At 36.9% G+C, this 26,494-nt stretch overlaps 1 protein-coding gene across 4 annotated transcripts in view; it reads right to left on the bottom strand.

Annotated features, from left to right (window-relative positions):
• The window catches only part of PCCA (propionyl-CoA carboxylase subunit alpha), a 232,525-nt gene that overhangs the window by 59,363 nt on the left and 146,668 nt on the right, over positions 1-26,494 (bottom strand). For all 4 annotated transcript variants that reach the window (XM_087967316.1, XM_087967315.1, XM_087967314.1 and 1 more), the window contains 2 exons: positions 17,309-17,411; positions 4,767-4,865 (listed from right to left, as the gene is read on the bottom strand). In XM_087967316.1, the coding sequence (XP_087823442.1) occupies positions 4,767-4,865; positions 17,309-17,411 (202 nt within the window). The remainder of the gene's footprint in view (positions 1-4,766; positions 4,866-17,308; positions 17,412-26,494) is intronic.

Here is a 26,494-nt window from a genome sequence, read left to right as displayed (position 1 = left end):
TCTGAGGTTCTCGTGGGTATTTGTATGTGGATCTTTGGTTATTCGGGTTTTCTCCCGCGTAAGATTGGAAGTATCTAGGCAACGTTTCATCATCTTCAGGCTTGTGTCTTCGGCTCTGTGCTTCTCAGAGTGATGTGAGCTTGCAGCTGCTTCTTCCTTTTAACTGCTAGTGGGGGTGTGACTTGATTGGGTAGGGGCTTGGCTGTGTTCTGATTGGTCCAACCAATCTTCCAATCTTACGCGGGAGAAAACCCGAATAACCAAAGATCCATATAGATAGATAGATAGATAGATAGATAGATAGATAGATAGATAGATAGATAGATAGACTATACCATACCATACCATACCATACCATACCATACCATACCATACCATACCATACTATACTAATACTATACACCAGTGTTGGCAAACCTTTTCAGCACCGAGTGCTGAAACGGGACTGCACGTATATGGGGGAGCACAGGAAACTGGAAGAGCAGCTACCTGGCAGGAGCACCGGAAACCAGAAGGGCAGCTTCCACTTTCAGCCACTTGGTCTTCCAGTTTCTGGCATGCATGCAGGTGCGAAGACCAGCTGGCCGATACGCATGTGCACACTGGAACCCGGAAGAACAATGGGAGACGGTTGGCGTGCCTGGAGAGATGGTTCTGGTGTGCCACTTCCGGCACGTATGCCATAGGTTCGCAATCACAGCTATATACTTTAAAATAATTTTGTCATATTACCTAATTTTTAAAAGCTTCATGAAAGGAATAATTATTGGAAGCATTTCCCTTTTAAACAATTATGGCTGCATTTTAAATAAAAACATCAATATTGCCTTTTCTTTTTTTCTTTCCCTTCAATTAATATATCATGTTTTAGCCTTCCAGTCTGTTCGTAGGAAAACAAAGCAGAATGAAACAAGTCTGGACATATTTCAACAAAAATGATAAACAAAATGGAAAATATGGGAAAAATCATACAAAAATCCTGACATTTACATTTGTAAAGGAAACAGGAATATACAGTTTTCCCAACTGCTGGAGGAAACACAATCACACTTCGGAAACTGTAAAGAAGAACAAAGTACCAGGGCCTACAATGAAGAATTTAGGTGCCAAAACAAACAGATACAAATTAATCAGGAGGTTGTGAAAGCTAGTTAACTGAAGAATATTCTTTAATTTTTTTAAAAAAAAAGGAGTGCTCTTCATCTTTATAGCTTTTACATTAGAGAACAACACATTTCAGTACCTGAAAAATATCCACTACATGAATAGTTGATATGGGAAGAAAGGTGAAAGTGATATCAAGATCATACAGGTGTTTTATTTATCAGTATGTAAGAATAAAGGTCAGAACCTGAATATTGTATGTAAGTACAATAATTTCATAGTTTCTGACTCAGATTCCATCAAGGTGAAATACTGTGTATGTCCAGATTCCAAACTTTTTAATCTAAAAGGATGAATCATACCTATTTTTAATTAAGACCAATCTTTATTATTTTTACCCAGAAGAAATAGTATAAGTACATGATATAGCAGGATATAGATTGCAAAATGCATCTGAATGTAATGTTTTTTTCTTTTAAAACAGAATGTATATAGTCCTTTTAAAGGTAAATAAATTATAAAAATTATTTATTTATTAAATATACTTTATGCCATCACAATAATAAACTTTCGTAGGAAAAAGTACAATAATACCCAATACAAAAAATGTTGTTTGCCACCCTTCTCACTGCAACACAATATGCTACACAATTTTTCAGTAAGAAGCAAATTGGGGTTTAATTTCCAATATGGAGTGTATGAAATCAATAGGTTCAGTGGTCTTACAGTATAAAAACAGGTAAATGCTTAGATTTAAATAGTTTTTCCAGCCAGCCTCCATTTATGCGAAGTTGCTCAATATTTTTGGGAAGAATATTCTGAAAGTGTCTTACACCCTCTCAATGCATTTTTGAAAGTGCATTTTTCTAGAACTTCAGAAAAGTATCCTTTTTTCCACAAGTTCCATATTACACCAAATGTTTTAAAAACTCATTGTGTTGCAATTGTTATCTGTACATTGTGCAAGTTATTGTAGGTAGAACAATTGAACATTAGACAAAAATGAGATAAGGCAGTTATAATTTTACTTTGGACATTGACACAAAGAGAGAAGCAGAGATTGTGAATTGTCATATTTAATTCTGCAGCTACATCATCTTAGAACTTAGAATACTGCCCAAGTGGGCAGTATTTGCCGAACAGCTAAAGGGCATATTTGGAAGTTAAATAATTATTCCATTGAGCAGGTTAAATCATTTAAATCCCCAGGTATAGTCCTTTCATGTGAAATATCCAGGGAATATGTAGCACAAAAGCCCAGAGAGCTACAGCAGCACTGCAATCATCCTAAACTAAAGGGGCCTTATTTATCTCTGCTGCACGCCAACTATACTTAGCCAAAGTTAGAGCAGAGCTGTTATTCAGAGTCCAGTTTACCCATACAGCTTTTTCTTTCCTTTAGAACATGTTCAGACAAAACCTCTTAGGTACGTACTCCAAGCTCCTTTCTGAGCAGAATCCACTCTGAAGCAGAATTCTGACCAACATTTGGTTGCACATTTTATATGCAGAGCTACAATATTTCTTAACCCTATATGTCTGACACCTCAAATCCTTAACAATAATGTTGTTTCATTCTGGTCTAAAGCAATAGATTAAAAATTGGAGATCCTTTGATATTCTTTAACTCAGCTCTGTGCAGTTGAACATGAGCACTCAAGCAGCTTTAAGGCAATGGCTTAAAGATATTCATTTGGATTTGATATTTCTTCTCAAGAATACATTTCCAACTAGCTCCTTCACCCTCTATCAGGGGTGGGCTGCTACGGGTTTGCCCGGGTTCAAGCGGACCTATTGCTAACATTATGGCTGGTTCAGTGAACTGCCAAATTCCACCCCTGGCTGACCCCGCCCCACCCCACCCACCCCTCCAGGAGTCTCCATGCAGCCCATTTTGGAGGCAAGGTAAGTGCAGGGCCCACGCGGAGGCTCGGGGAGGGGGAAAAACGGGCCTCCCAGAAGTTCTAGAAGTCCAGAAACGGACTCGTTTCCAGCCTCCGGAGGGCATCCGGAGCTTGGGGAGGCTGTTTTTGTCCTCCCAGAGGCTTAAGCCTCCAGAGCCTAGGGAAGGCAAAAATGCCCCCCCCCGCCGCCGTGGTGCAGGAGGCCAACTTGGCCATGCCCACCATGGCCACACCCAACCAGCAACCGGGCAGCAAACCCATTGCTGCAATTTTTGAAGCCCACCCCTGCCATCTATGGACCTGCCATATGGATAGGCAATCTCAATCCCTAAATATACAGTTGGGAGGACATTCTCCTTGGCCCGATTCAAAGCGAGAAGAACTCTGATGCTTGGGTAAAACTAGCCATACATAAACTACTCTAAAGCTTAACTAATTGCTCACAAACAGAAAAAACAGCATTAAAATGAAGATGATTAAAACTATTTTTTTAATGTTACTTTTATGCTTTCGCTTAGGAAGAAAGATCTCCTTGTTTTATTCATGGCAATTTGATAAAATAAGCTGCAGCTCACAAAACATATGCTTTAAAAACATTGTTAGAAGCACCTCCTGATTCTCTGTCACAGTAGACCAATGCAGTTTTCCTCCTATAATGCCTAATCACATATGTACATTGTTTAAAATCTTTCCTGATGTTAAGTACTTACACCTCGAGAAATCTTGTGAATCATTGTGTCTGGCATTGTCTCTCTGATTGCCTTGGCTGGCAAAATCTCATCAGGATGTTTCTTTTGTCATTGTTTCTTAGATTTCCTGAAGTTTATCTTTGTACAAGGAATGTATAAAAAGCTCTAACAGTGTACAGGAGAGTGGGTAAAGGTAACAAGGTAAAAAGAGATATACATGCTACATGTTCTCCAATTCTGAAATTTAAAATAAATTATTAATTTCATCTTGTCTCTAGGTTTCAATACTGGACATAGTATTGAGACAGCCTTGAACATGTTTGTTGATGACCTATGATATATCCAGGATAGATATTTGTCATTGAACTACTTAATTTCTTGGTAACCTTCAATACCACTGATTGGGACAGTGTGTTGGATTTCCTCCTGAACCATGTCAGGGAATTGGGAGCTAGGTTCACAGTAGTTTTCTCCCTTCCTTCAGATATTTTCAGCTGGTGTTCATGGAAGGAAAGATCTAGATCTAACCTTTGTAGGGGATCTCAGGATTTGATTCTCTCCTAATTCTTATTTAATATCTACATGAAACTGTTTGCATGAAGTCATCATCAGAATGCGGATAAGTATTATCTTACATTGATGATGCCAGTTACATATCTCAATTTTAGACCAACTAAGCAATGTCACCAAAGTTTAATATCTAGATACTAGGAGAACCTGGAGGGAAAGTAACAGACTAAGTAAGGCTCAACCTCTAGCAAGACTGAGGCCCCATTCATGATTACTCCTGCATTAGCCATTTCAACTATTACAATGTGTTTTACATCGAGTTGCTCTTTAAGATAACTAAATTCTTATAACTACAAGTAGTCCTTGATTGGTCATTTAATGACCATTTGAAGGTATGAAGGCCTTGGAAAGGGTGTTTTACAGCTTTGCATTTCTTCATTGCCAGATACAAATTAAACATGTGCAGTTATAATCTAACTTCCCAGATTTATAACACTAACTTCCCAGATTTAAAATGGTGTAGTGATTTTAAAAAACAATAGTAACAAAATATTTTTACCTGCACAGTTCTATGAACATCATCCACTTGAAGAGATAACACAGCTGAAGCCAAATTCCATTCACCGGTCACACAACATTTTCTCCCATTGACTTCCACCTGTTGTGACATAAGGATATTATGACCATAAATTCAGACAAGAAGCAAAACTCAAGTTCATCATGGCGTGCAAAAGAGGAAGCAGCACAGTTTCTGCCATAAAAGGTAGGGTTTGTCAACAGTCTTTTTAGCATTGCTGAGGAAAAGTGAAACACATTTACGGAAGCTACCTATGGAAAGTGTTAATTTGTACAGTCGAGTCAGAGGCTGAACCTGAGCAACCAAATTCAGCAGGCCACCAGCTTCATGAGTTAGCAGAAAATTGCCCCTTGGGATGGACTCAGCCGGTACAGGAGGAATCAGGCAATTAGGGGCCTGCCAGAGTACCAGGATGCGTCGACAGCTTCAGAGAGCCAAACAAAAGCACCCTGCTCATGTCCTCTCCTCGTTCTTATTTAATATTTACATCTGCATCAAGTCATCCGTCAGAATGTGGTTAGGCATTATACCTAACAAAGGTTCCAACACCCCAAACTAAGCCGTATCTGTACCTGTTCTACTTAAAAGCAGCTTGCAGTGGTCTATCCTTCATTGAAAACCACATGCCAACCTAAAATCTGCTCCTTGACTCTTGGACCAGTTGAGTAACCCTGGTATTCAACTCTTGGATTGTTGTGGGTTACGTATATATTTTTAAAATGCATGATCCATTTGATTCTGGGCTAAAATCTCCAATCATTCAGCTCCCAGGAAAGCTTCACTCTCCCAAGGTTTAGAGAATTGTCTCTATTATTTAGAAAACAACATGAATTTTTCAAATGTTCAAATGTTGGTATTAAAAGATTAATTTAGCCAGAACAAAATTTATTGAGCTTAAAAGCTGTAAAAGCGAGCAAGTCGCATTATGTAGTTTAAATACAAATTAACAAAAAGTCTGTAGAATTTGCAAAAAATAAGCACAGGAAGCAACTGGCAAGCTACTGTATTGTAGTTCTTGGAAACTGTCTGCTATTGAGGTGGGTACATGTTGTAGAATATTTATTAACCAACCATGATATGAGACCATCTACTAGGACATCAAGGGAACCAATTCGTCAGAAGAAATTGCCAAGTGAGAGAAAATAGGAAGCCAATCAGATGAAGACAGAACCAACAACCTGAATGCATTCACTGAAAACACTCCATAACAAATGAACAGGATATGTATTATTAGGTCATTCCAGAAGTTAGACTGAGCAAATAAGAATACAAGTATTAGAAATCTATTTGTGGTCTTAATATAGTTGATATAGTTTGATTAAATAGAAATAATAAATAAACAGACTGCATTTAACTACTTTAGAACAATATATTATGAACACCTCCTTTTGTACATTTCTGACGGGCACTCGGATAATATCAACTTACAGAATTTAAATTCTTCCTGTAGCACACTCTCTGGGGTTTAACACAGTGGTGGGATTCAAACTTTTTTTCTACCAGTTCTGTGGGCGTGGCTTGGGGGGCATGGTGTGGCTTGGTGGACGTGGCAAGGGAAGGATACCGTAAAATTTCCATTCTCTCCCCACTCCTGGGGAAAGGTTACTGCAAAATCCCATTCCCTCCCCACCCCACCCCACTAACCTGCTTTACAACTCTGTTCTCCTGTGCAAGGGCAACAAAAGAAGACCCAACCAATCAGCTGGGACTCAGGATGCAGAGAATAGATGGGGGCGGGGCCAGTCTGAGGTGGTATTTGTTGATTCTCCAAGCTACTCAAAATTTCTGCTACCGGTTCTCCAGAACTGGTCAGAATCTCCTGAATATCACCTCTGGTTTAACACATTCTTTTTGTATCAGATTCAACTTTGAGAAATCTATCTTTGCCTCACTTCTTGAATAGACATTTGTTGCTAAAATGCTAGAAATAATAGTAATAATAGTATTTCTCTTTTTTAAAAGTTGTAATGCAAAGGCTCACATTTTCTAGATTGAAGGCATCTGACTGGTAAATGAATTATCAGACAATCTTATTATTTATATTTAAATGCAATTAAAATTTAAAAAGCATTAATACTTCTTTGCAATAATTATTTTTCTGTTACATTCTGAGGCCTGTTAAAATGGCTTTGGGAAGGCACAACACTGAATTAACAGTCCTTGTACTTTCCCTAGCATATGCTGCCCATCCTTGCTATTTAGTATAAATTAGCTTCAATTTGGATTTGCTATCTTACTTCGAAGTATCAAACATATAAATGTTGGAGTTGAATCTCTGAAAGAAAGTGAAATAACACTAAAAACATTACTTTTTATGGAAAAATCCATTATTCAATTAAATGTTCCAATTCATTCACAGGATACCAAGCTTAATAAGTATTCCCACCAGGAAAAAAAAGCTATGAACATTCTTGATAGGCTAAAATATGTTTTAAAAGGACTTTATGTCAAGGGTAACCTTGTAAAAAGTAAAATCACAATCATATCAAGGTTAACCCAATTAGTAATTTTTTAAAGGTAAAGGAAGTAGGTAATCCTAATCTGGTGCCAAATTCTTCCAGGGTGTGCACACCTTTTCCTCTGTACTTACGTAAGTTGGAAAACTGAATGTTCCAAATAGTTTATGGAAATTTTTTCACACTAGCTTTTTATCAATTCAATACACGAAAAATAAAACACATCAAAGTACCTACCATGAAACAATGAGGGAACAATATAAAATTAAGAGTTGCTGACCTGTTTTATCTGATACAAAAAGGAAAAATACCTATGGCAAATGACTTAAATCTAGTTAATCTTCCATTGTCAAAGACATGAAAGTAGAGGGCTGAAGGTTATTTACTCATTCAAAACACTCCCATTGTTCACACTACATTATTCTGAGAAATAGAAAGAAAAATTTTAATACATACAGTGAACAGATTCTATCCTGAACTACTAAAACAAACTGGCAATTGGTGATGTTACTGGTACTGGAATTTTAAGTGTTCTATAGGAAATGCTTCTTTCTGCTCGTACAAATTATATTCTGGGCAACCAGGAGAATCTTCCAAATGGAAACTTCTACTAGTAGAAAAAGCAAAAGCCACATCCTGGTGGCTTCAAGCTGCCACAGCAGTGCCATACCAGGCTGCATTTGTTGCCAGTTTGTGTCTTAGGCACTAGCTCTATTCTGTTCACAGCAAAGTTATCAATAAATTATCAGAAAACTAATATTTTAATTTCTGCCCAGCGTTGTTGTAAAATTCACAAATTGGAAATAAATTGGACACATATTGAGCAGGTGTGCACCTACAAATATCTTGTTTCCTTGTCACTCCATGTTTTCTTATCACGGAATACTCATACAGCATATATCTAAAGCTATCACAAGATTTTACCTTGTGTACCTTGTAGCACATTATTTCTCAGTAAAAGAAGCTCGACACAGAAATTCTACTTCCTAAAAAATTACACTGGAACACATTTGTATTTTGTTATCACACTAAAGTATGTTATTGTAGAAGTAGTAGCATCAATAAAAATTAATGCCACTCAAACATTTAATATGGCCCCCTTAAATGGGCATTGTTTTAATTATGAAGTCAGACCCTGCACTTTGTGTAATTTATATTCCCAACTGCATTCAAATGACCATAAAACTATTACATTTATGCTAATCATACTCTTGGTATTTACTCTATAATTTGACCCTTTTGCTTTCATCACATATGCTAATTACTCACACTTCTTTTGAACTAGCCTATTTGTTCTTTTTCTTTTCAAGTCCTGTTGATACAGAACTATTATCTCCATGCTTATTGCTAACTTTTCAGGACAGTATCTTACGATGTCTCTTTCTCTTTGTTTCTACAGAACAGGTAATTCCTGACGTACGATCACAATTGAACTCAAAAGTTTTGTTGCTAAGTGAGACATTTGTTAAGAGAGTTCTATTCCATTTCACAACTTTTCTTGCCACAGTTAAGTGAGTCACTGCAGATGTTCAGTTAGTAACACAGTTGTAAAATGAATTTCACTTACCCATTGACTTTGCTTGTCAGAAAGTTGTAAAAGGAGATTACATGACCCCCAACCCCCAACCCCCGGACATTGTAACCACCATAAATATGAGTCATTTGACAAGTGTCTGAATTTTGATCAGAAGACCATGGGGGTGCTGAAAAGGTTGTGTGAAAAATGATCATACGTCACTTTTTTCCAGTGCTGTTTTAACTTTGAAGGTCACTAAATGGACTGTTGTAAATTGAGGACTACCTGTAATTATGATAATTAAAGATACAGATAACAGATAATCAGAATTGGAAGGAACCTTGTAGGTCAAGCAGGAGACCCTACACCATTTCTGACAGATGGGAGTCCAACCTCTTCTTGAAAGTCTCAAGTGATGAAGCTCCCACAACTTCCGAGGGCAAGCTGTTCCATTAGTTGATTGTTCTCACTGTCAGAAAGTTTCTCCTTATTTCCAAGTTAAATCTATCCTTGTTCAGTTTTCATCCATTATTCCTTGTCTGGCCTTCATGGGCTTTGGAAAATAGCTTGATCCCTTCTTCTCTGTGGCAGCCCCTCAAATATTGGAACACTGCTTTCATGTCTCCCCTGGTCCTTCTCTTCCCTAGACTAGCCATGCCCAGTTCCTGTAACCATTCTTCATATGTTTTAGCCTCCAGTCCCCTAATCATCCTGGTTGCTCTTCTCTGTACTTTTTCTAGAGTCTCAACATCTTTTTTATAATGTGGTGACCACAACTCGATGCAGGTGTGGTCTTGCTTACAGAGTAAGTAGGTGTGGATACCTTACAGAGTTTTTTTAGTGCTTGTGTTTATTACAATTATGTAACTGAATCTTCTTTAACACATATTTTGTTTCCTAGTTAATATTTGACCAAAATTGAATACAGGTAGTCCTTGCTTACTGACTACCACATTTAACAATTGATCAAAGCATTTTAAAAAAGCAGAGTTATGACCAGTCCTCGGAGTTGCAGGGGTTGGAGCATTCGTACAGTCATAGGAGAGCAATTTGAGTGCTTGGAAAACAGGGTACCTTTTTGATGATCATAGCATCCCAGGGTCACATTATCACCATTTGCAATCTTCCTACCCAGCTTCCAACCAACCAACAAAATCAGTGAGGAAGCTGACAGGAAATCACAAGTCATGGTCACATGACCATGTTGCGCTTAATGACAGAATTGATAGTCGCAATTGCAGTCAATAAATGAGGACTACCTAGATGCAATGTGTCTTGTTGCTGACATTACATTATTTTGCCTCACAAAAGGAAAGCTCTCCAGTAAGTAACGAGTATGTTATTTTCACTGAATACAAATAATTGGAAATGTCTAAGACAATACAGCCTCTTGCTAATTTGTATTGTACTGTATTAGTAATTTGTAAAAGGAAAGGAAAAGGAAGAAATTTAACATTTAACATAAAAAGATTATTTTGCTACTTGCTAAATGTCATAATAAAACAGATGAAAGATCTGAAATATAAGTTAAACTCTTTTATGCATGGTCAGACATTATAATAGATAAACTGTGGTCATTTTTGTGAACTTGCACAAAATGCAGTCAACTATAGCTACATTTAATGAATTATGCCAGCGACCTGACAATGGTTTGGTTTTCAATCTTCCGAAATATATTTCCTGAAGAATGAGAGAGAAAAATGGGATACACTGAGCAAAAAGTTACAGACATCATTTAAAATAAGCTGCTAGGCTGCAATGTAATCTTGGTATGATTAGTTTCTACTGCAAAAAGTACTTATACCCTGGATGCTGTATTTAACTGTTTTGGTACTGTTACCTAAATTTATTTTAAGGATAAATGCAACACTAATTTGATTAAGTATGTTGTTAGAAATGAGGCAGTAGCTCTGTTTTAGAGAGGCCATTTAAATTGAGCATATCAGCTGCTTTTTATTTTTCTTCTTTGAATAAATTTGAAAAGGTTGAAAAGAATCCATTTGAAAATTATCTAATGAAATCAGCCACAGATTTAGGGAAAAACAAACATACTTCATCATATAAAATGTAACAGTTGATACTGTTCATGATCCAGAGATGATCTTTCCTAAATGGCTTGGCTGTAAGGAGGAAATGTAATTAAAATAATATAAAATTAATTTATGCATCATTATCACAATGCACTCTTGTGGTTCCAGATCATTAAAAAAAAGAGCACTGTATGTAAAAGATCTATTCATGACAATTAGTCATAGTAGTTAAGTATTCTTTTAACTTCAAACGTAATGAATCAGAGAACAAGGTATTATTATTATAATCCAATCATTTATTTCTATAAAAAAAACTTTCTGGCAGGCCAATTTGGAACACTAGATGCAAAATGAGATGATCTAATCTGATCAGTATGGCTTTTCTGACATCACTTTACATAATGTTTTATTTACAATATGAAGACAATATCAGAATGCTTCTACTAAATGAAACTGTGGAACACTAAAGGCTATTTTTTAAAAAGTGGTATCTGACCTTTTTGTAATTTCACAGATCTTTGTTAAATTGAACATTTTACACTCATAAAATAGATACTGTTCTAAGAGAATGAGCTTTGGTGACTAAGAAAGGTGAGATTTCTGGCTTTGAAACTGCTAACAATGAATTTCAGTCACCACAGTGTCCTCTTTTTAAAAAAATAATGTGATAATAAATCACAAAAAGGATGTTTTATCAGAATTCTCTCTTAAATGTCAAATTTATCATGGTCAGCACACACTATGCTCTATTTTTTTTATTTTTTATTTAGAAAAATCAAATACAAACTCCTTACATCTTCTTGTGTCTTTTTGCAAGTTCCAGATGCTCAGATGTTGCTGAGAAATAAAGACAACCTTGGGTAAAGCAGTGGTGGTATTTTACTGGTTCCGCCCAGTTCGGAGGAATCGGTAGCTCCGAGGATCATCTATGAGTGAACCAGTTCGCTCCAACAATCAGCTGCCGGGCCCTCCTACCTGCCCCGGCTCTATGCTGACCTTTATTTCCTGCTTTTCAACCTCAGCTACTTCGCCCGACATAGCCAATTGCCACGCATCAGCTGTTTAACACACAGGGCTTGCAGCAGAAGGTAAGTTGCAAACGCTGCACAGTTGCAAAGTGCTCAACCGAACCGATAAGAAAAAAATTTGAAACCCACCACTGGGGTAAAGGTCTACCCCGGGATATAAGTCTTGATATTTTGATTTAGATTACAAGATGAAAACCAATCAGAAATTTAAATATTGATATTTCTCATTCCGACATAAATTAGTGTGCATGGAGCAATTGGAAGTGCCTAAGAAGAAGAGATGACCTTTTTCCTCCTTCAGTATTTACTTTTATTTATATGGCCACCCACCCCTCTTGCCAAATGAAATCTTAGAGCAGCAATTTCCCCCTCTCACCAAAGAAATTGCTAATAGCAATAATTCCTCCTGGGTGTTTTACTCTTAACTAGGTTCAATCTGATGACATAAGAAAAAAACTGGAGTAAAAAAGCTGAGAAGAATCTTCAAGCTAGATTCATTTTTTTTATTTACGAGGGGGCAGATTCTGAAAGACTTCAAGTCAAAATTACATTACAAGCACACACATTTATTAAAAAGAATATAAAAGCAAACTCCAAAATCTTTAGTTCAAATGTGACCAGAGAGGGAAAGACCAATGTGAGAGATTAGAGCAGTATTTCTCAATCTTGGCAACTTTTTAAGATATGTGGACTTCAACTCCTGGAATTCCTCCAGCCAGCCATGAGAAAGAATGGATTAGAGGCTGGCAACAGTCATAACAGAGATAAATGACTGACTAGATGTGTGTTATTTGCATTCCACTACTTATAAGACTGTCTTCATTTCTAATAAATGAGCCCACTGTGTGAGAAACATGTAACTGATCTTCCCTACCTAGTATATCAACATCTTCTACTTTTACCAACGGTCAGATACTGATGAGTTCTTCAACAAAGCTGGGCTTTCTTAATAACAACAGTTGTACAAACATAAGGTTCTCTTTGTTAAAGAGAAACAGACATCAAAAAGCAGTAAAACATGGAGCCTTAAACCCCTTTTTGTTTGGGGGAAAAAAGTGTTTGAACCGAGGTGTTTCTAGTTATGGGTGAACGCAATGAGAATTCAGCTGCAACAAATAGGCAGCCCATTCCCTAGGAAGGACTAATTAGATCCATCTGAGAAACTATGTCTACGCTGCTTTACACATTTCAAGAAAGAAAGCTCTGCTCTAGTCTTTTGAAAAGGCTACATCAAAACAGTTAGTCACAGCTGATGCACATCTAGTCAGTACAGTAGTGTTATTTTCTTTTCATGCTATAAAGCCTTAAGAGCCACATTAAAGCCATGGTAATAAGCCTGTCTTGCCCTGAGAAAGGCAATGAAATTTAGAGCAAAGAAAGCAAGCTTTGGCAGCATCATTCTGAGAAATCTCCCCACTGGGCATGAATTTCAGAGGTCCCATAACAAAATAGCTTGCACATCAGACATGTTCCATCAATGAAACACTTAAAACTAATATTCAGGATACAGAGAGTTAACTATTTCTTTGGCAGATTTATATCTGGTACTTCAACTTTATCATGAAAATGGTAATAGATATAATTGAGTATGGGCAAACCAGCAGCAGGAGTTCACGGTTATAAGCTATGACTTCAAAGCAGATGGTCACAGTCTACCTACTGTGCAATTATGTGTGTCTCATTTATTTCAGTGATGCCAAACATTAGGAATGGCATAGCCACTGTGGGCTTACAGCAGAGTTCAGATGTTTACTAACACTGGGACCTGAAACCAAAGATCTAGCAATAAAAAAGTGACTACCAAATAACTTCTTGAAAGATTCAAAATACATTAGGAATAACCATCAGAAGCTATTTGCTTCTACTGCTAAAGCTTTTCCTAAAAAATGGGTCTATGGCCATAAGCCAGGAATGGCATGGAGTAGAACTCATTCTGGTTCCTCTAATGAGAAAAATAAACATTACTACCCCAAAAGACGTAAAACAGAAAGAGTAACAAAAGAACTTTAAAATTACATTTTGCAACAGATTATTTTCATTGTATGAGCTGAACTCTGGTTAATTAGGGAGTCTACTCTTCTGATGATCCTGCAGCTCTCCTATTGTTTCTTTTTATTTTTCTTATATGTATCCATTTCATGTATTCATAACTATGTTTATAATACCTATTATCTTGTAAGTGATTGACAAATCAAATAAATAAAATAAATAAAAACGAGCTAGAGCCGGGGTGTCAAACTCACGTCGTCACATCAGGATCACGTGACGTATCAAGACTTTTTTCCCCTTTGCTAAACCGGGCGTGGGCAGTATGTGACGCATCCAGCCTATGGGCCAAGAGTTTGACAGCCCTGAGCTAGAGCCATGTCCCTTGGCCATATGAACTAGAAAGGAAGGAACCAAACACTTGTTAGTTCTAGGATGTTCTAACTGAAGCTCCACAGTAGAATCGAGAAATGTACAGAAGTTTAAAAAAGCATTTCCTTTTAAGAGCTGAATGCTATATTCCATCACTTCCATTGAATTCTAGTATTTTTAAAACATATTTTAGAAGTAATACCAAAATATTTAAAATTATGCCAATATATGTCCATAAGAACAATTGGTAAAAAAAATAAACAGGAAAAAAAATCTCTTGGGGCAACAATTAAAAAAAAGAGATAATTTATATTATAGAAAATAGAGAGCATGATAAATGAAATAAAGAAAAACAATTCCACTTAACTGCCTTTTCAGATACTTGAGGAGAGTGTGTGCATATGTGTATATATGTAGATAATGGTCTGTCCATTAGGTGGAAGCAAATAACAGGTTGGACTCAACTGATTTCGCTGTGTTATCTTTTGATCTCCACCTGATATCAATCTTGCCCAACTAAAACTATAATCTTCTAACCTACCATATATATCCTGATAGATTCAGGCAGAGATGGTATTCAGCAGGTTCTGACCAGTTCTGGAGAACTGGTAGTGGAAATTTTGAGTAGTTCAGATAAGCGGCAAATACTACCTCTGAATGAAGATTTTACAGTATCCTTCCCCTGCCATGCCCACCAAGCCATGCCCACAGAACCAGTAGTAAAAAAATTTGAATCCCACCACTATTCAGGATAATGATGCTGAATATATAACTTCAGTGTGTTGGTAAGATTGGCTGTATATACAGAAGTACTTTCAATATTTATTTCCTTATACTCATTTACTCTCTCTAATGTGAACATGAGGCCCTATACATGGTTGGATTCAGATCCATATTTTAAAAACAGCAGTGAAGAAAGATGAGGGGGAAAATATAATTATGGTTAGAAGGTATATTTAATCAACAAGGTCATTAAAGCAATGCAAGTGGACATAAGATTTCAAAATAAAATGGTAAGTGTGAATAATTAGAAACAAAATGTGCTTCAAAAGAAAATATTTCAACGTAGTATATACATATTTATATGGAAGAAATATGCTAAATATTGCTGGAGAAAATACAAGTTTGCCAATCAAAATGCATTATCTGAATCAAAATGCATTATCAAAATGCATTATCAAAATCAAAATGCATTATCTGAACCAAAACATCACAATAACACTAAAACTAACAACTTTATTTTTTTTATTTTTTTCATGCTGATGATTTCATAAAAGCAGTGAATTATTTCCTGATGTGGGAAAATGGCACATGAAACTTTTCCCTAGAAAATCTGCAAATATAACTGTTCCTTATTTTGGTTTCCAGCCACAAAGCAAGATAAAGCCAGTTGGAAGTAAACTCACGGAAGAAATGATTCCTCTGCATTCCATATCAGAACATACCAGGTGTGATTGAAAGTACAGTAAAAAGATAAAAGCACAAAGCAAAAACTACTCTGAATTCTAAGGTAAAAATATTTGACATTAAAACAGTTGGAAGTATGATAGATACAGCTAAAAATTTCAATTTATTCCCAATATATTTAGTATCAGGAGGGACCAAAATTAGCATGTTTCCTGTTTCCCAATTGAGAGATATATACACTAGAGAGGAAAATAAACTAAACAAATATTGAGAGAGCAGGACTGAGTTGGGGGAGGAGGCACTTATCTATATTTATTCTTTTGTTCCTCACTAAACAGTCTCCACAGTGGAGCAGAATATAAGATAGTATAATTCTAAGAACTAAATATTTTATATATTGTTTATTATATATACTTTTAGCTGTTGTACTCAACAACATGTAAAATCAAGTATATAATAACAATAGGCAACACTATGTTTATCTATGTTATTAACTTTTACTATTAGTTTTGCTCCAAATTTAAAGTATATTTGTCTTGTATATAATCTCAAGACAGAAGTATGTTGACATCATTTCAAAGCCAAATTATTCTCTACAAATTAGCTTCTTGAAAGATCAGGGTAGCTCGTAGATATCACAATGAATGGAATAATTGCAAAGGACCTGACTTTGAGGAAGGGCATATATTATACAGGTAGTCCTTGACTTAAGACAGAAATCAGGATTGGAATTACTGTTGCTACCTGGTTACCCCTTCCACCTCCCCACAATGAAGTGGGGATGAGAGCAGGAAGTGGCAAGTCCCAGATCCTCGCAAGCAAGTAGGTCCTACCAGATGGGGAAGGGCAGAAGGATACATGCAAGGGAGATCTGGCAAGGATTGTGGAGGGTCCACAAGATTATGAGTTACTACATGTGAACCCATGTACATTCTGAAACAAATTTTTCTATTTGAAGCTGAAGTCCTGTACTGTTAAGAGAGCATATGTCCTAGTTGGGAGGAGGGCTCCGATGGGAAATTAGCATGGACTTGTTGAGTAAACACAAGAGGGCAAGGGTCTGACCCTCTCACCACCCTTGAATGCTTTTGAGCCTTAGCTAGTCTTTCCCAGGCAAATCTGCTGGTCTGGGAAGTAGGTATAGAACAATAAAGTAGCTAGTTTGAACTCTTGGCAGGTAGTCCTCGACTTACGACAATAATTGAGCCCAAAATTCCTGTTGCTAAGCAGCACATTTGTTAAGTGACTTTTGCCCCCATTTTTGCCCCCAGCTTTCTTGCTACAGTTAATACAAGTACCGCAGTTGTTTGTAACAATGTTGTTTAGTGAATCTGGCTTCCTCATTGACTTTGCTCGTCAGAAGGTCGCAAAAGGTGATTATATGAATCTGGGACACTGCAACCATCATAAATATGAGTCAGTTGTCAAGCATTTGAATTTTGATCATGTGCTCATGGGGATGCTGGAACAGTTGTAAGCGTGAAAAATGGTAAGTCGCTTTTTTTTCAGTGCCGTTGTAACATTTGGGTCTAGTTGTTCAAGACTGACATGTACATTTATTCTGACATAAGTTCTTGATGATTACTAAGTAGTTGATTTTGTAAATGCAGATCAAGAGAAACTCTCTGGAAACTATTTAGGTACTTTATTCAGGCTAAGTCTTGGAACCTTAATCAAACATACCACACAGTTACAAAATGTTATTTATTACAATAGTGAGAATACATACCAAGTAAGTGGATCCTTGACGAGAAGCTACAATTGAATGAGTTGAATCTCCAAGCTGGACATATAATTTCCAGTTTTTTGCATCAGGTGGAGCAAGGGAAATCCTAAAACAAAATAGGGCAATATATCACAAATAGCTTCAGTTTAGTTAATTAAGCTGGCTAAGAGAGTGCTTTTAATTGTATAGAAAAAAGTGATGAATCTGCTTCTTCAAACTCCACTCAACTCATGCTAGTTGGGGGTGGGGGTGGAGGTCAAGTATGTTACAGTCTTTGGTCTTGGGGGTTTGTGAGGGAGGCTTACACTCAGTCTTGAAACAAGACCCTAAACACTTTAGTCTGACATGACATAATGGTAGCTTCAAGGCAGATGTATCTACATTCTAATTTTCCCCTGAGAGTTAAGGCTGTTCTGTAAATAAGCAATGTCAGAAATATTGTACTCTTACTTTATTTTAGAACATAAACAAGCTGAACTATTTTCTAATAACTATTTTCTAATAAGAACAGCAACAAAACAGCAGTATGGGATCCCAGTGAGAAACATACATGTTTCCAATAGTCCTTACTGTAAATTCATTGAGTCTTTGAAAACAGATCAAATTACAAATTTTAAAAGAAATGAGCAATATTTGAATATATTCCTAGAAAGAAACACTTCAAAGAACAAGAAGCATATAAATGAGTTTAGACCAGTATACCAATCAGTAATATACAAGATTTATAAAATGAAATTTTCAGGGGATTACTACTTCCAGTGCAAACTTTATATCTTTCAATAACTGCCTTTACGATCATACTAAGGCGTTTGTCCTTTCATACTGTCCTTAAACTGCGTTCAGCTGTGATGTTCTAGACATTGACAATGTTTAGGCTATGCCAGCTGCTTACCATGCTAATCATAATTTCACATTGTTACCCTATGCTCTCTTCCATCCTTTTCATTTGGCTACCTGTTCATTATCATAATTGGCCCACTTTTCTCTTTGAGTTCCTCTCCTGTGATTGTATGCCCTTGTTATAACTCAACATATGTTTAGTGATTTCATTACACCAAAAGCCTATCTCTTTTCAGTTCTCTACAAATACTACAAATAATACTATACCATGCTATTTTTCTTAATTACATCTATAGAAAAGGAAGCCTAGTGAACTTAATCCCATTTAGGAAGATGTGTTATATCATCAAGAAACTTCCTAACAACCAGAAACTTAGACAACAAACAAGTATTAATAATGGAACTGAATTATTGACGTACATTACAGTATGTAAATTAAAACTATAGTTTATATATACAACAATCAATCTTAAACTGTAACAGTACATTCATAGATTTAAAAGATTCAGTATCCTAGATAAATCAAATTTTATTGAATTTAAAATATCAGGTTAATCGTTCAATACAGTAGATTCATGAGGTACAATTCCTTATATCTTCAGTTTAAAACACACAGGTAGTCCTCAACTTACAGCAAGTCATTTAGTGGCCGTTCAAAGTTGAAAAAACGTAACTTACAACTGTTTTTCACACACCTGTTGCAGTATCCACAAGTCACACGATCAAAATTCAAAAGCTTGGCAACTGGTTTATATTTATGACGGTTGCAGTGTACTGGGATCATATGATCAGCTTTTCTGACCTTCTGACAAGCAAAGTCAATTGGGAATCCAGATTCACTTAACAACCATGTTACTAACTTAACAAATGCAATGATTCACTTAACAAGAAAAGTCATAAAATGGGGCAAACTCACTTAATGTTTCACTTGGGAACATAAATTTTGGGCTCAATTGTAGTCGTAACACAAGTACTACCTGTAGGAGGTAGTCCTCAACTTACTATAATGGAGCTTGTTATTATGGTCACAAATCATGACAGCTATAAAGTGGGTTATCCATGTGAGCAGCCCAATTTGTAGTAACCGTTTAAGCAAACTTGGTGCCTCAAGCCAATGGTTCGTTATGGGCCAGTTTTGCTGAAAACTGGAAGGAAATTCCATTATTTTTTTTGGCAAAATTGTCATAAAGCAGAGCCATATGACTGCAGGATGCTGCAAATGGCCATAAATGCAGGCCATTTACCAAGTGTCCAACATGCAATCAGTGTGGAAGGGTGGGGGTTGGAAGTTCAGAACAGTTAAATCTGTTTAACTGTCAGTTCAAACCTGAGAGCCCTGAGCTAGAAAGCTCTATGTATTGCTTGAGGAAACAGAATAGAACAGAACAGAACAGAACAGCTTTATTGGCCAAGTGTGATTGGACACACAAGGAATTTGTCTTGGTGCAAATGCTCTCAGTGTACATAAAAGATACATTCGTCAAGAGTCAAGAATCATCAGGTACAACACTTAATGATAGTCATAGGGTACAATAAGCAATCAAATCATACTAGGAAACAGTCAATATAAATCGTAAGGATACAAGCAACAGTTACAGTCATACAGTCACAAGTGGGAGGAGATGGGTGATAAGGAGTGATGAGAAGGTTTCCTCAATAAAATAAAGTCACAGAGGATTTTTTTAAAAAGCAGCAATAGTAATGATAGTATGTTACTAGGAGAAATCAAAAATATTTTCTGCAAGCAAAAATACCCCTTTTAGATCCGCTTGGTTTTATTGCAAATATTAAGGCAATTGTTACTGCTACATTGGATTAAGTGGAAGCAAAGACTGTTCTTTTTATTTAAATGGTATTTCAGAAATACAGTTGGACCAATGTTTGTGTAACTTCGTTTCCTGAAGGTCCTCGACTTACAACAATTTGTTTAGTGACCGTTCAAAGTTACAATGGCACTGAAAAAAGTAACTTATGACTGTTTTTCATAGTTACAACCTTTCCAACATCCCTATGATCATGTGATCAAAGTTCAGGTGCTTGGCAACTGATTCGTATTTATGACCGTTGCTGTGTCCCAAGGTCATGGGATCAGAGGTGGCATTCAGCAGGTTCTGACCTGTTCTGGAGAACCGGTAGCGGAAATTTTGAGTAGTCCAGAGAACCGGCAAATACCACCTCTGTCTGGAGATTTTACAATATCCTTCCCCTGCCACATCCACCAAGCCACGCTCACAGAACTGGTAGTAAAAAAATTTGAATCCCACCACTGCATGGAATCCCCTGAAAAGCGAAGTCAATAGGGAAACCAGATTCACTTAACAACCGGGTTACTAACTTATCAACTGCAGTGATTCACTTAACAACAGAAATTCTGGGCTCAATTGTGGTCACAGATCGAGGACAACCTGTAGTATCTTCCTTATTACTGACATTAAAATACTGATTGGCAGCCTTGTTTTTTTTTTCAGGCTTTGCGTCTGCAAAGATATACAATTTTTTTCTTCACTTGCCATCACCCTATTGACTGTAAACTATTCCACTACTCGATATTAATTTAGTAGGTTCTACTCAATGTGTCGATTACTATAAGACAACATCACAAAGCGTGACCATAAAATGACTATATTAATATGACACATAAAAACTGGGCTGTGCTTTCTGAATCTGTCAGTCTCAGATCAGCCCCTTGATCTCAGAGGGAAAAGGCCTTCTTGAAGAGTGAGTTTGCAATTTTTACTCTTTCTACTCGGAATCACAAGGCTTGATTGTAAGGCTAGATGCTGCTGCAAATAGATGCATCAAGAAATTTCCATACCATATTAAATTCTGGCATTACACACCTATGCTTAGGCTCTATTCCCAAGGCTCTATTCCCAAATCCATATAGCTATGGAACAGTGAGTCTCCATCTTGTATTTGATTGAACCGGTAATCATAAAGTTCAGCTTCTTCTTCATGAAAGTGTGAGCAGTAAAGCCATTATCAACCATCTGGAACTATGGACAAAATAAAGGAAAAGGCCGCATGTTCACAGCCAGTTCATTAGTATAGCTTTTATATGGACATATTGGAGAAGGCTTCTATATTAGTTTCAACAAATCAAGCTACTCCATGTTTGCGTGTAAAACTTTTCTATTGACTAATTTGTTGGCTTCGGTCTGGAACAGCTCTTCATTTGCTGTTCTTTTTAGGCATAATGTAGGTCACACAGCAGATCAAGAAGGTCAAATATTCTCGGTGGATGCCACTGGTTTACTTTCTCTGAAACTAGCCAATGTTTCTCTTCCTGAAGCTGTCTGGATGATAGGACAAAGTGATGCTCAGAGGTTTTTATTGAAACTACAACTCTGGGACGTGTTTTATAATATTCATTTGTTGGTTGTTATTTAGTTTGAGAGGTTTATAATTTAACAATTACCTGAGGGTTGTGTTTCGGCCTCCTTCCCACTATTTCATATTTTAAACATTAGGAAAAGTAGATCTTGAAGATTGGGCAATTGTTGTTCTGGTTTTAGCTAGGATTTTCTCTCAGAGGTGCAAATTGCCATGAGTTCTTGGTTTCTACTCTTATGGCAATAGGATGGAAAGGGCTATGTTCCCCTACTCCTGAGCTTCCCATTTGATAAAAATAAAGAGTTTTTCTTCTGCAAAAGAATTAGAGCTAGCATCAATAGAAGACAGCTAAACAGTAAGAAAGACACATCTTCATTTTATCAAATACCTGCATATCAAGATAAAAGGGGAACAAGAAAAAATTCCAAAAGAATAAAGCTCCTGGCAGGAGAAATAAACATTTAAACAGTCAGCAATGTGCAGTTTATTTAAACAACCAACAAATTATAAAAGACCTGAATTAAAAAAACAACAACCCAGTTGTGTCGCTTTTGTCCAGATTGAAAAATGACAAGTTCTTGTACTGGAAGTTGGACCCACTTTAGTTGCAAGAGTCTGCTGAGTAATAGATGAATGGGTGCAAGAGAAAATGCAAGCAATGAATGTTCTATTTCAATAGGCTTAGTATCTGAGAATTTGTTTTGTATCAACTGTATATCACTGTCTTTGTGTGGCAGGAGCATATAGTTATCAGAAAAAAGAGTTTCTTGAATGACCGCCTTGGACACACTTCATGTGTTCAAAGAGAGAGCTGTCCAAACGGTAGTTGATTTTACGTTCCCTCTTTCAGACAGCACGTGACAACATGCAAGTGAAGAAAAGACTGAAGAGGTCTGAAGCTGGCACACAACCCTGCTTCACCTCAGTGGAAGCTGCAAATGTAGGTGATTTATCACAACTGTGAAGAACCTATCCTTCACTCCATCATGGAACAACAGAATCAACTTCACACAAATTTCTTCTGGTATCCATAACAGGACAATCCTGAACACAGTGATAAATGCCTTTGTCATGTCAATGAAGACAAAGAAGGTTGTTCTGCTTGCTACATTTCTCCTGGATTTTCTTCATGGCTACTGTACTCCATTCTGGCCAAAAGCCACACTCTTGAGAGGTTCTTTTCTGGCAAATCTGTCCAGGAGAATGTGGGGGGGGGGGGAATCTTCTCCGCAATGGACAGCAGTGAAATAGTCCTGTAATATCTGCAGTCTGATGTCCTTCCCTTATTTTTATAAAAAGACACATCTATTCCAGGAGGGCCTCATGTAATCAGGTATCTCCTCTGTGAACCAAATACTGTATTTTCCAAGATATCTCGAAATACCTGTAAGGTTTTTGGGTCTAGTGCTTTGCAGATCTCAGCAGGAATGGCATCCTGTCCTATTGCTTTATCTGAGTTCTCTTTTTATTTTTATTTTTGTAAATTTTATTTGAGTTTTCACAAAGAGAAAAAAAATACAAATAAAACATCTTTTTTGAAAGCAGCATAATCCCGGGTTACATTTCTTCATACAGACACAAATTCAGGTTCATGCTCATTTTTATATTCTATTCTATATATCATTACTATTTTACATTTTCCGCATAGCTTCTCCCCTCTTTTAATTTCCTCAATTTTATTTTAATTTTCTCATCTCAATTCAAATCATTGTATTTATATTTTTTTGTCTGTCCTGTTTCAATTATCTATTATCTTTTCTCATTAAACAAAATTTCTCCTGTAGTTACTGATTGGAGTATGACGCCTTTATATTTTTTCCCTAAAGTTGTAACATTCAATATAATACATAACTTCCATTCGGATTCTGCTTGGTACATTCTTAAAATACACACTGTATTCTTAAAAAAAGAAAAAAAATTATAAATGTATATAATTAAAACAACATTCCATTCCAATTCAATTCTATCATTAATATTAATATTCATTAAAGTCTTAACATCTTTAACATTACTTTTCAATTAAATATCATGCTTCTATGGGAACAATTATAGGCTTTCCATAGTTAATTCCCCCCCCCTTCACTTATATTTTATAAAACATTAACTAATTAAAATGTTCCCATTCCTTCCTAATTCAATTTTCTCATTTATTTTATTTCACTTATTTTATTCACAAACATTTCACTAAATTACACTAACTATTTTATGCCTCATTTTAATCATACGTTGTTTCCAATTTTCTAAAGTTATTTCTATTACTAATATAACAATACAATCTTATGTACCTTTACAGAATCCCTTTTTCAGTTAGATTTTCACCCATTATCTCTAAATAGGTCCTGTTTCTCTATATCTTGCTCCGGTCTTTTGTAACTTCTTTTCCTTTCCTTCTTCCCTCTCTTCTTCTCTCGCCCCTTTTTACCCCCTTTTACCTACCTCTATTTCTCTCTTCTGTATTCCCCTTTTCTGTTGCTATCCAGTATTATACTTATTTTTCAAATTATTTTTCTTTTCTTTGGTTGTTTTTTTAAGTCTTAAATTCTCCATTCTCTTTCCCCCCTTTCCTTTTTCTTCCCCACATAGAATTACTTGTTCCTTAAAGATGGCTTCTTCTTTGTCCCAGTCTTCTTGTTTTGCAGTCTTTTCTTGTTGTTTCTCATAGTTCCAAATCTCCATTTCTAAGAATTGAAAAACGAAGCCAAAAGAACCCTTCCCTTCTTGTGCATCTTCTTTGTACTTTTTAAGTTCCATTTTCAATTCATCCAGAAGTGGTGCCATTGTATAAATTTTTAAACAACCACCCGATTGATTTTAGTTATTCAAATATAATAACCAAAAATCCAAAGATCACCAAATAATCCAAATACACGCAAGCTGTTTCTTTTTTGCTCTTTTTTTCACTTTCTCTTCCTGGGGTTACTATTTAGTTGCAAAATTTCAGTTAAAATGTATCTTTTAGAAGTCTTGTTGAAGTTTTACTTTAGATTCTTTTTAATTCCAGGCAGTCTCCTCCCTCTTCCAGATCCTGCCCTTATTCTTTTTCTCTTCCTTCCTGCTTATGAAAAAGAAAGTTTTTAATGTCCAGAAATCTTTATTATCCCTTTGGCATTTTGTTTTATTTTCAGCTTAATTACCTATTGATGTCAAAGCGGATTTTTCCGATTTCTTATTTAAGTCTCTTAGTTGTCAGTATAGGGAAGGAGAGAGAGAGAAAAAAAGCCAAACCTTTCCCTTTTCACTTTCTTTCACTGCTTCCGACTCTTCTTTGGGAGCGAAGTTATTTTTTGTAAGTTTAAATTCCAGGGTACCTTGGTTGTTGCTTTTACAATTTAACCCGGTCAGCCAAAACTTTCACTTCTTATCTTCCTCCTGCACATTCTTTTCCGGTGAAGTTCTTCTTTGTGGTGGCCATTTCTGATCACCGCTGCAACTGCCTTCGGGAAAGGGAGTAATGGCCAGCTGAGGAGGAGAGATGCGGCTCTCCTCGACTCTGCTGGCAGTCTCCCCCCTCTTCACCACCTCTACGGGGTGGCTTAGCCCCGAAACCAGCCGGCTCGGGGCGCTCCAGTGGCGAGCCCAGACAGAAACCGCGCACGATCGCGGATTTCTGTCTATCGCTGAAGCCCTTCAAACCAGAAGTCCCTGAGTTCTCTTTCTTGATTTCTTCAGTAGAGAAAGGCAGGTCTAGGACATCCAAGACTGGTTGCTGAGAAATTGTTGTAAGACATTAGGATCAAATATGGATGGCCTATTGAATAGACTGGAAAAGTGTTCAGTCCAGTGTTTTTTCAGTCCTTTCTGGTCTTTGATCAGGCTCAATCTATCAGACAACAGCAAGGGGTAGCAGCTTGATTTAGAAGGAGCATAAGTTGACTATATTGTATTGAGGAACTCTCTGGTGGCATGAGTGCCCAGCATTCCAGCCTTTCTTTGTATTTCTTGCAATTCCACCTATAGTTTGGATTATATTTCTTTGATACAGATGATGAGTTAGTCTGCCAATCAGTACAGACTTGGTTCTTGGCCTCGAGGACTGCTTAAATGATCTCGTGACTTTCATCAAACTAGTCTTGATGCACCCAAGGTTTCAGTACAAATAGAGTTGTTACAGTCTGTGTGATCACATCTTTAAATTTGATCCACATTTTAGAAGGGATTTTCACACAAGTGGTAAACTATTGGAGACTTTGTCATTAAATACATCTTGAAAATATTGGGCTTGACTTAAATATTAAAATCTGCTGATGACAAAGTACATACTGACAGTCCTTGGTTGCTTACAATATAAAAGAACTAAATGCAGATTGAGGACTGACTGAACCAGCCTGTGATCTATCCAGAATACAGTACCATGCATGGTTGGGTGAGGTTTTTAAGGTCATGCTGGAGTCTATGACACAACCAAGTAGGTGCCAGTATTTGAACCTGAGATGTATCCAGATTGTTTGTACTTGTTTGCAAATCTTAACGTTATGTTAGTAATGCACAGGTTGCGCTCAGCATACTTGCTCAAAAACAGCAGGCCATTACTGTTTAGTGTTCCACAGTTCCACTCCATTCCATTCCGTCACACTCCCAAGGCCAGAGGACTTGTGTGTGATGGACTTTCAAGTGGAAAGCCATGGCACAGGAGCAATCCCACTTTCTTGGCAGAAGACACTGTAATGTAGTGGCATGGATACCCATTACAGCTGGGGACCTCCTGCTGCAGTGGATGACCAGGATGTCTAAGTGTCTTCTTGTGCTCTTAGCATTCCATAACACATGTTGGGCCTGCATTCCTGACCGCTGGATTATTGATTGGTCTCCTCTGCTCAATCTGCCAGGGCCAGATTTCTTACGTTGAGATGGACAAATTCCCTGCCTCACAAAGGGTTGGAGACTCATCAGCTACTCTCACCTGATTTGGCCCATTTGCCAAGACAGTTTACCAGGGTATGGCCACTCTCTGTGTTGCAGCTATGTGGAGCCACAGGTGAGAACTAAGTGGCAGGTAGGGATCAAAGTGAACAAGCA

The sequence above is a fragment of the Notechis scutatus genome, chromosome 5 (genome assembly GCF_049901735.1).
Source record: "Notechis scutatus isolate UNSWTSFEM ecotype Mainland chromosome 5, rNotScu1.2, whole genome shotgun sequence".
NCBI classification, from domain to species: domain Eukaryota; kingdom Metazoa; phylum Chordata; class Lepidosauria; order Squamata; family Elapidae; genus Notechis; species Notechis scutatus.
Note: the sequence above shows the minus strand (reverse complement) of the source record. Positions and strands in the feature narration are given on the sequence as shown.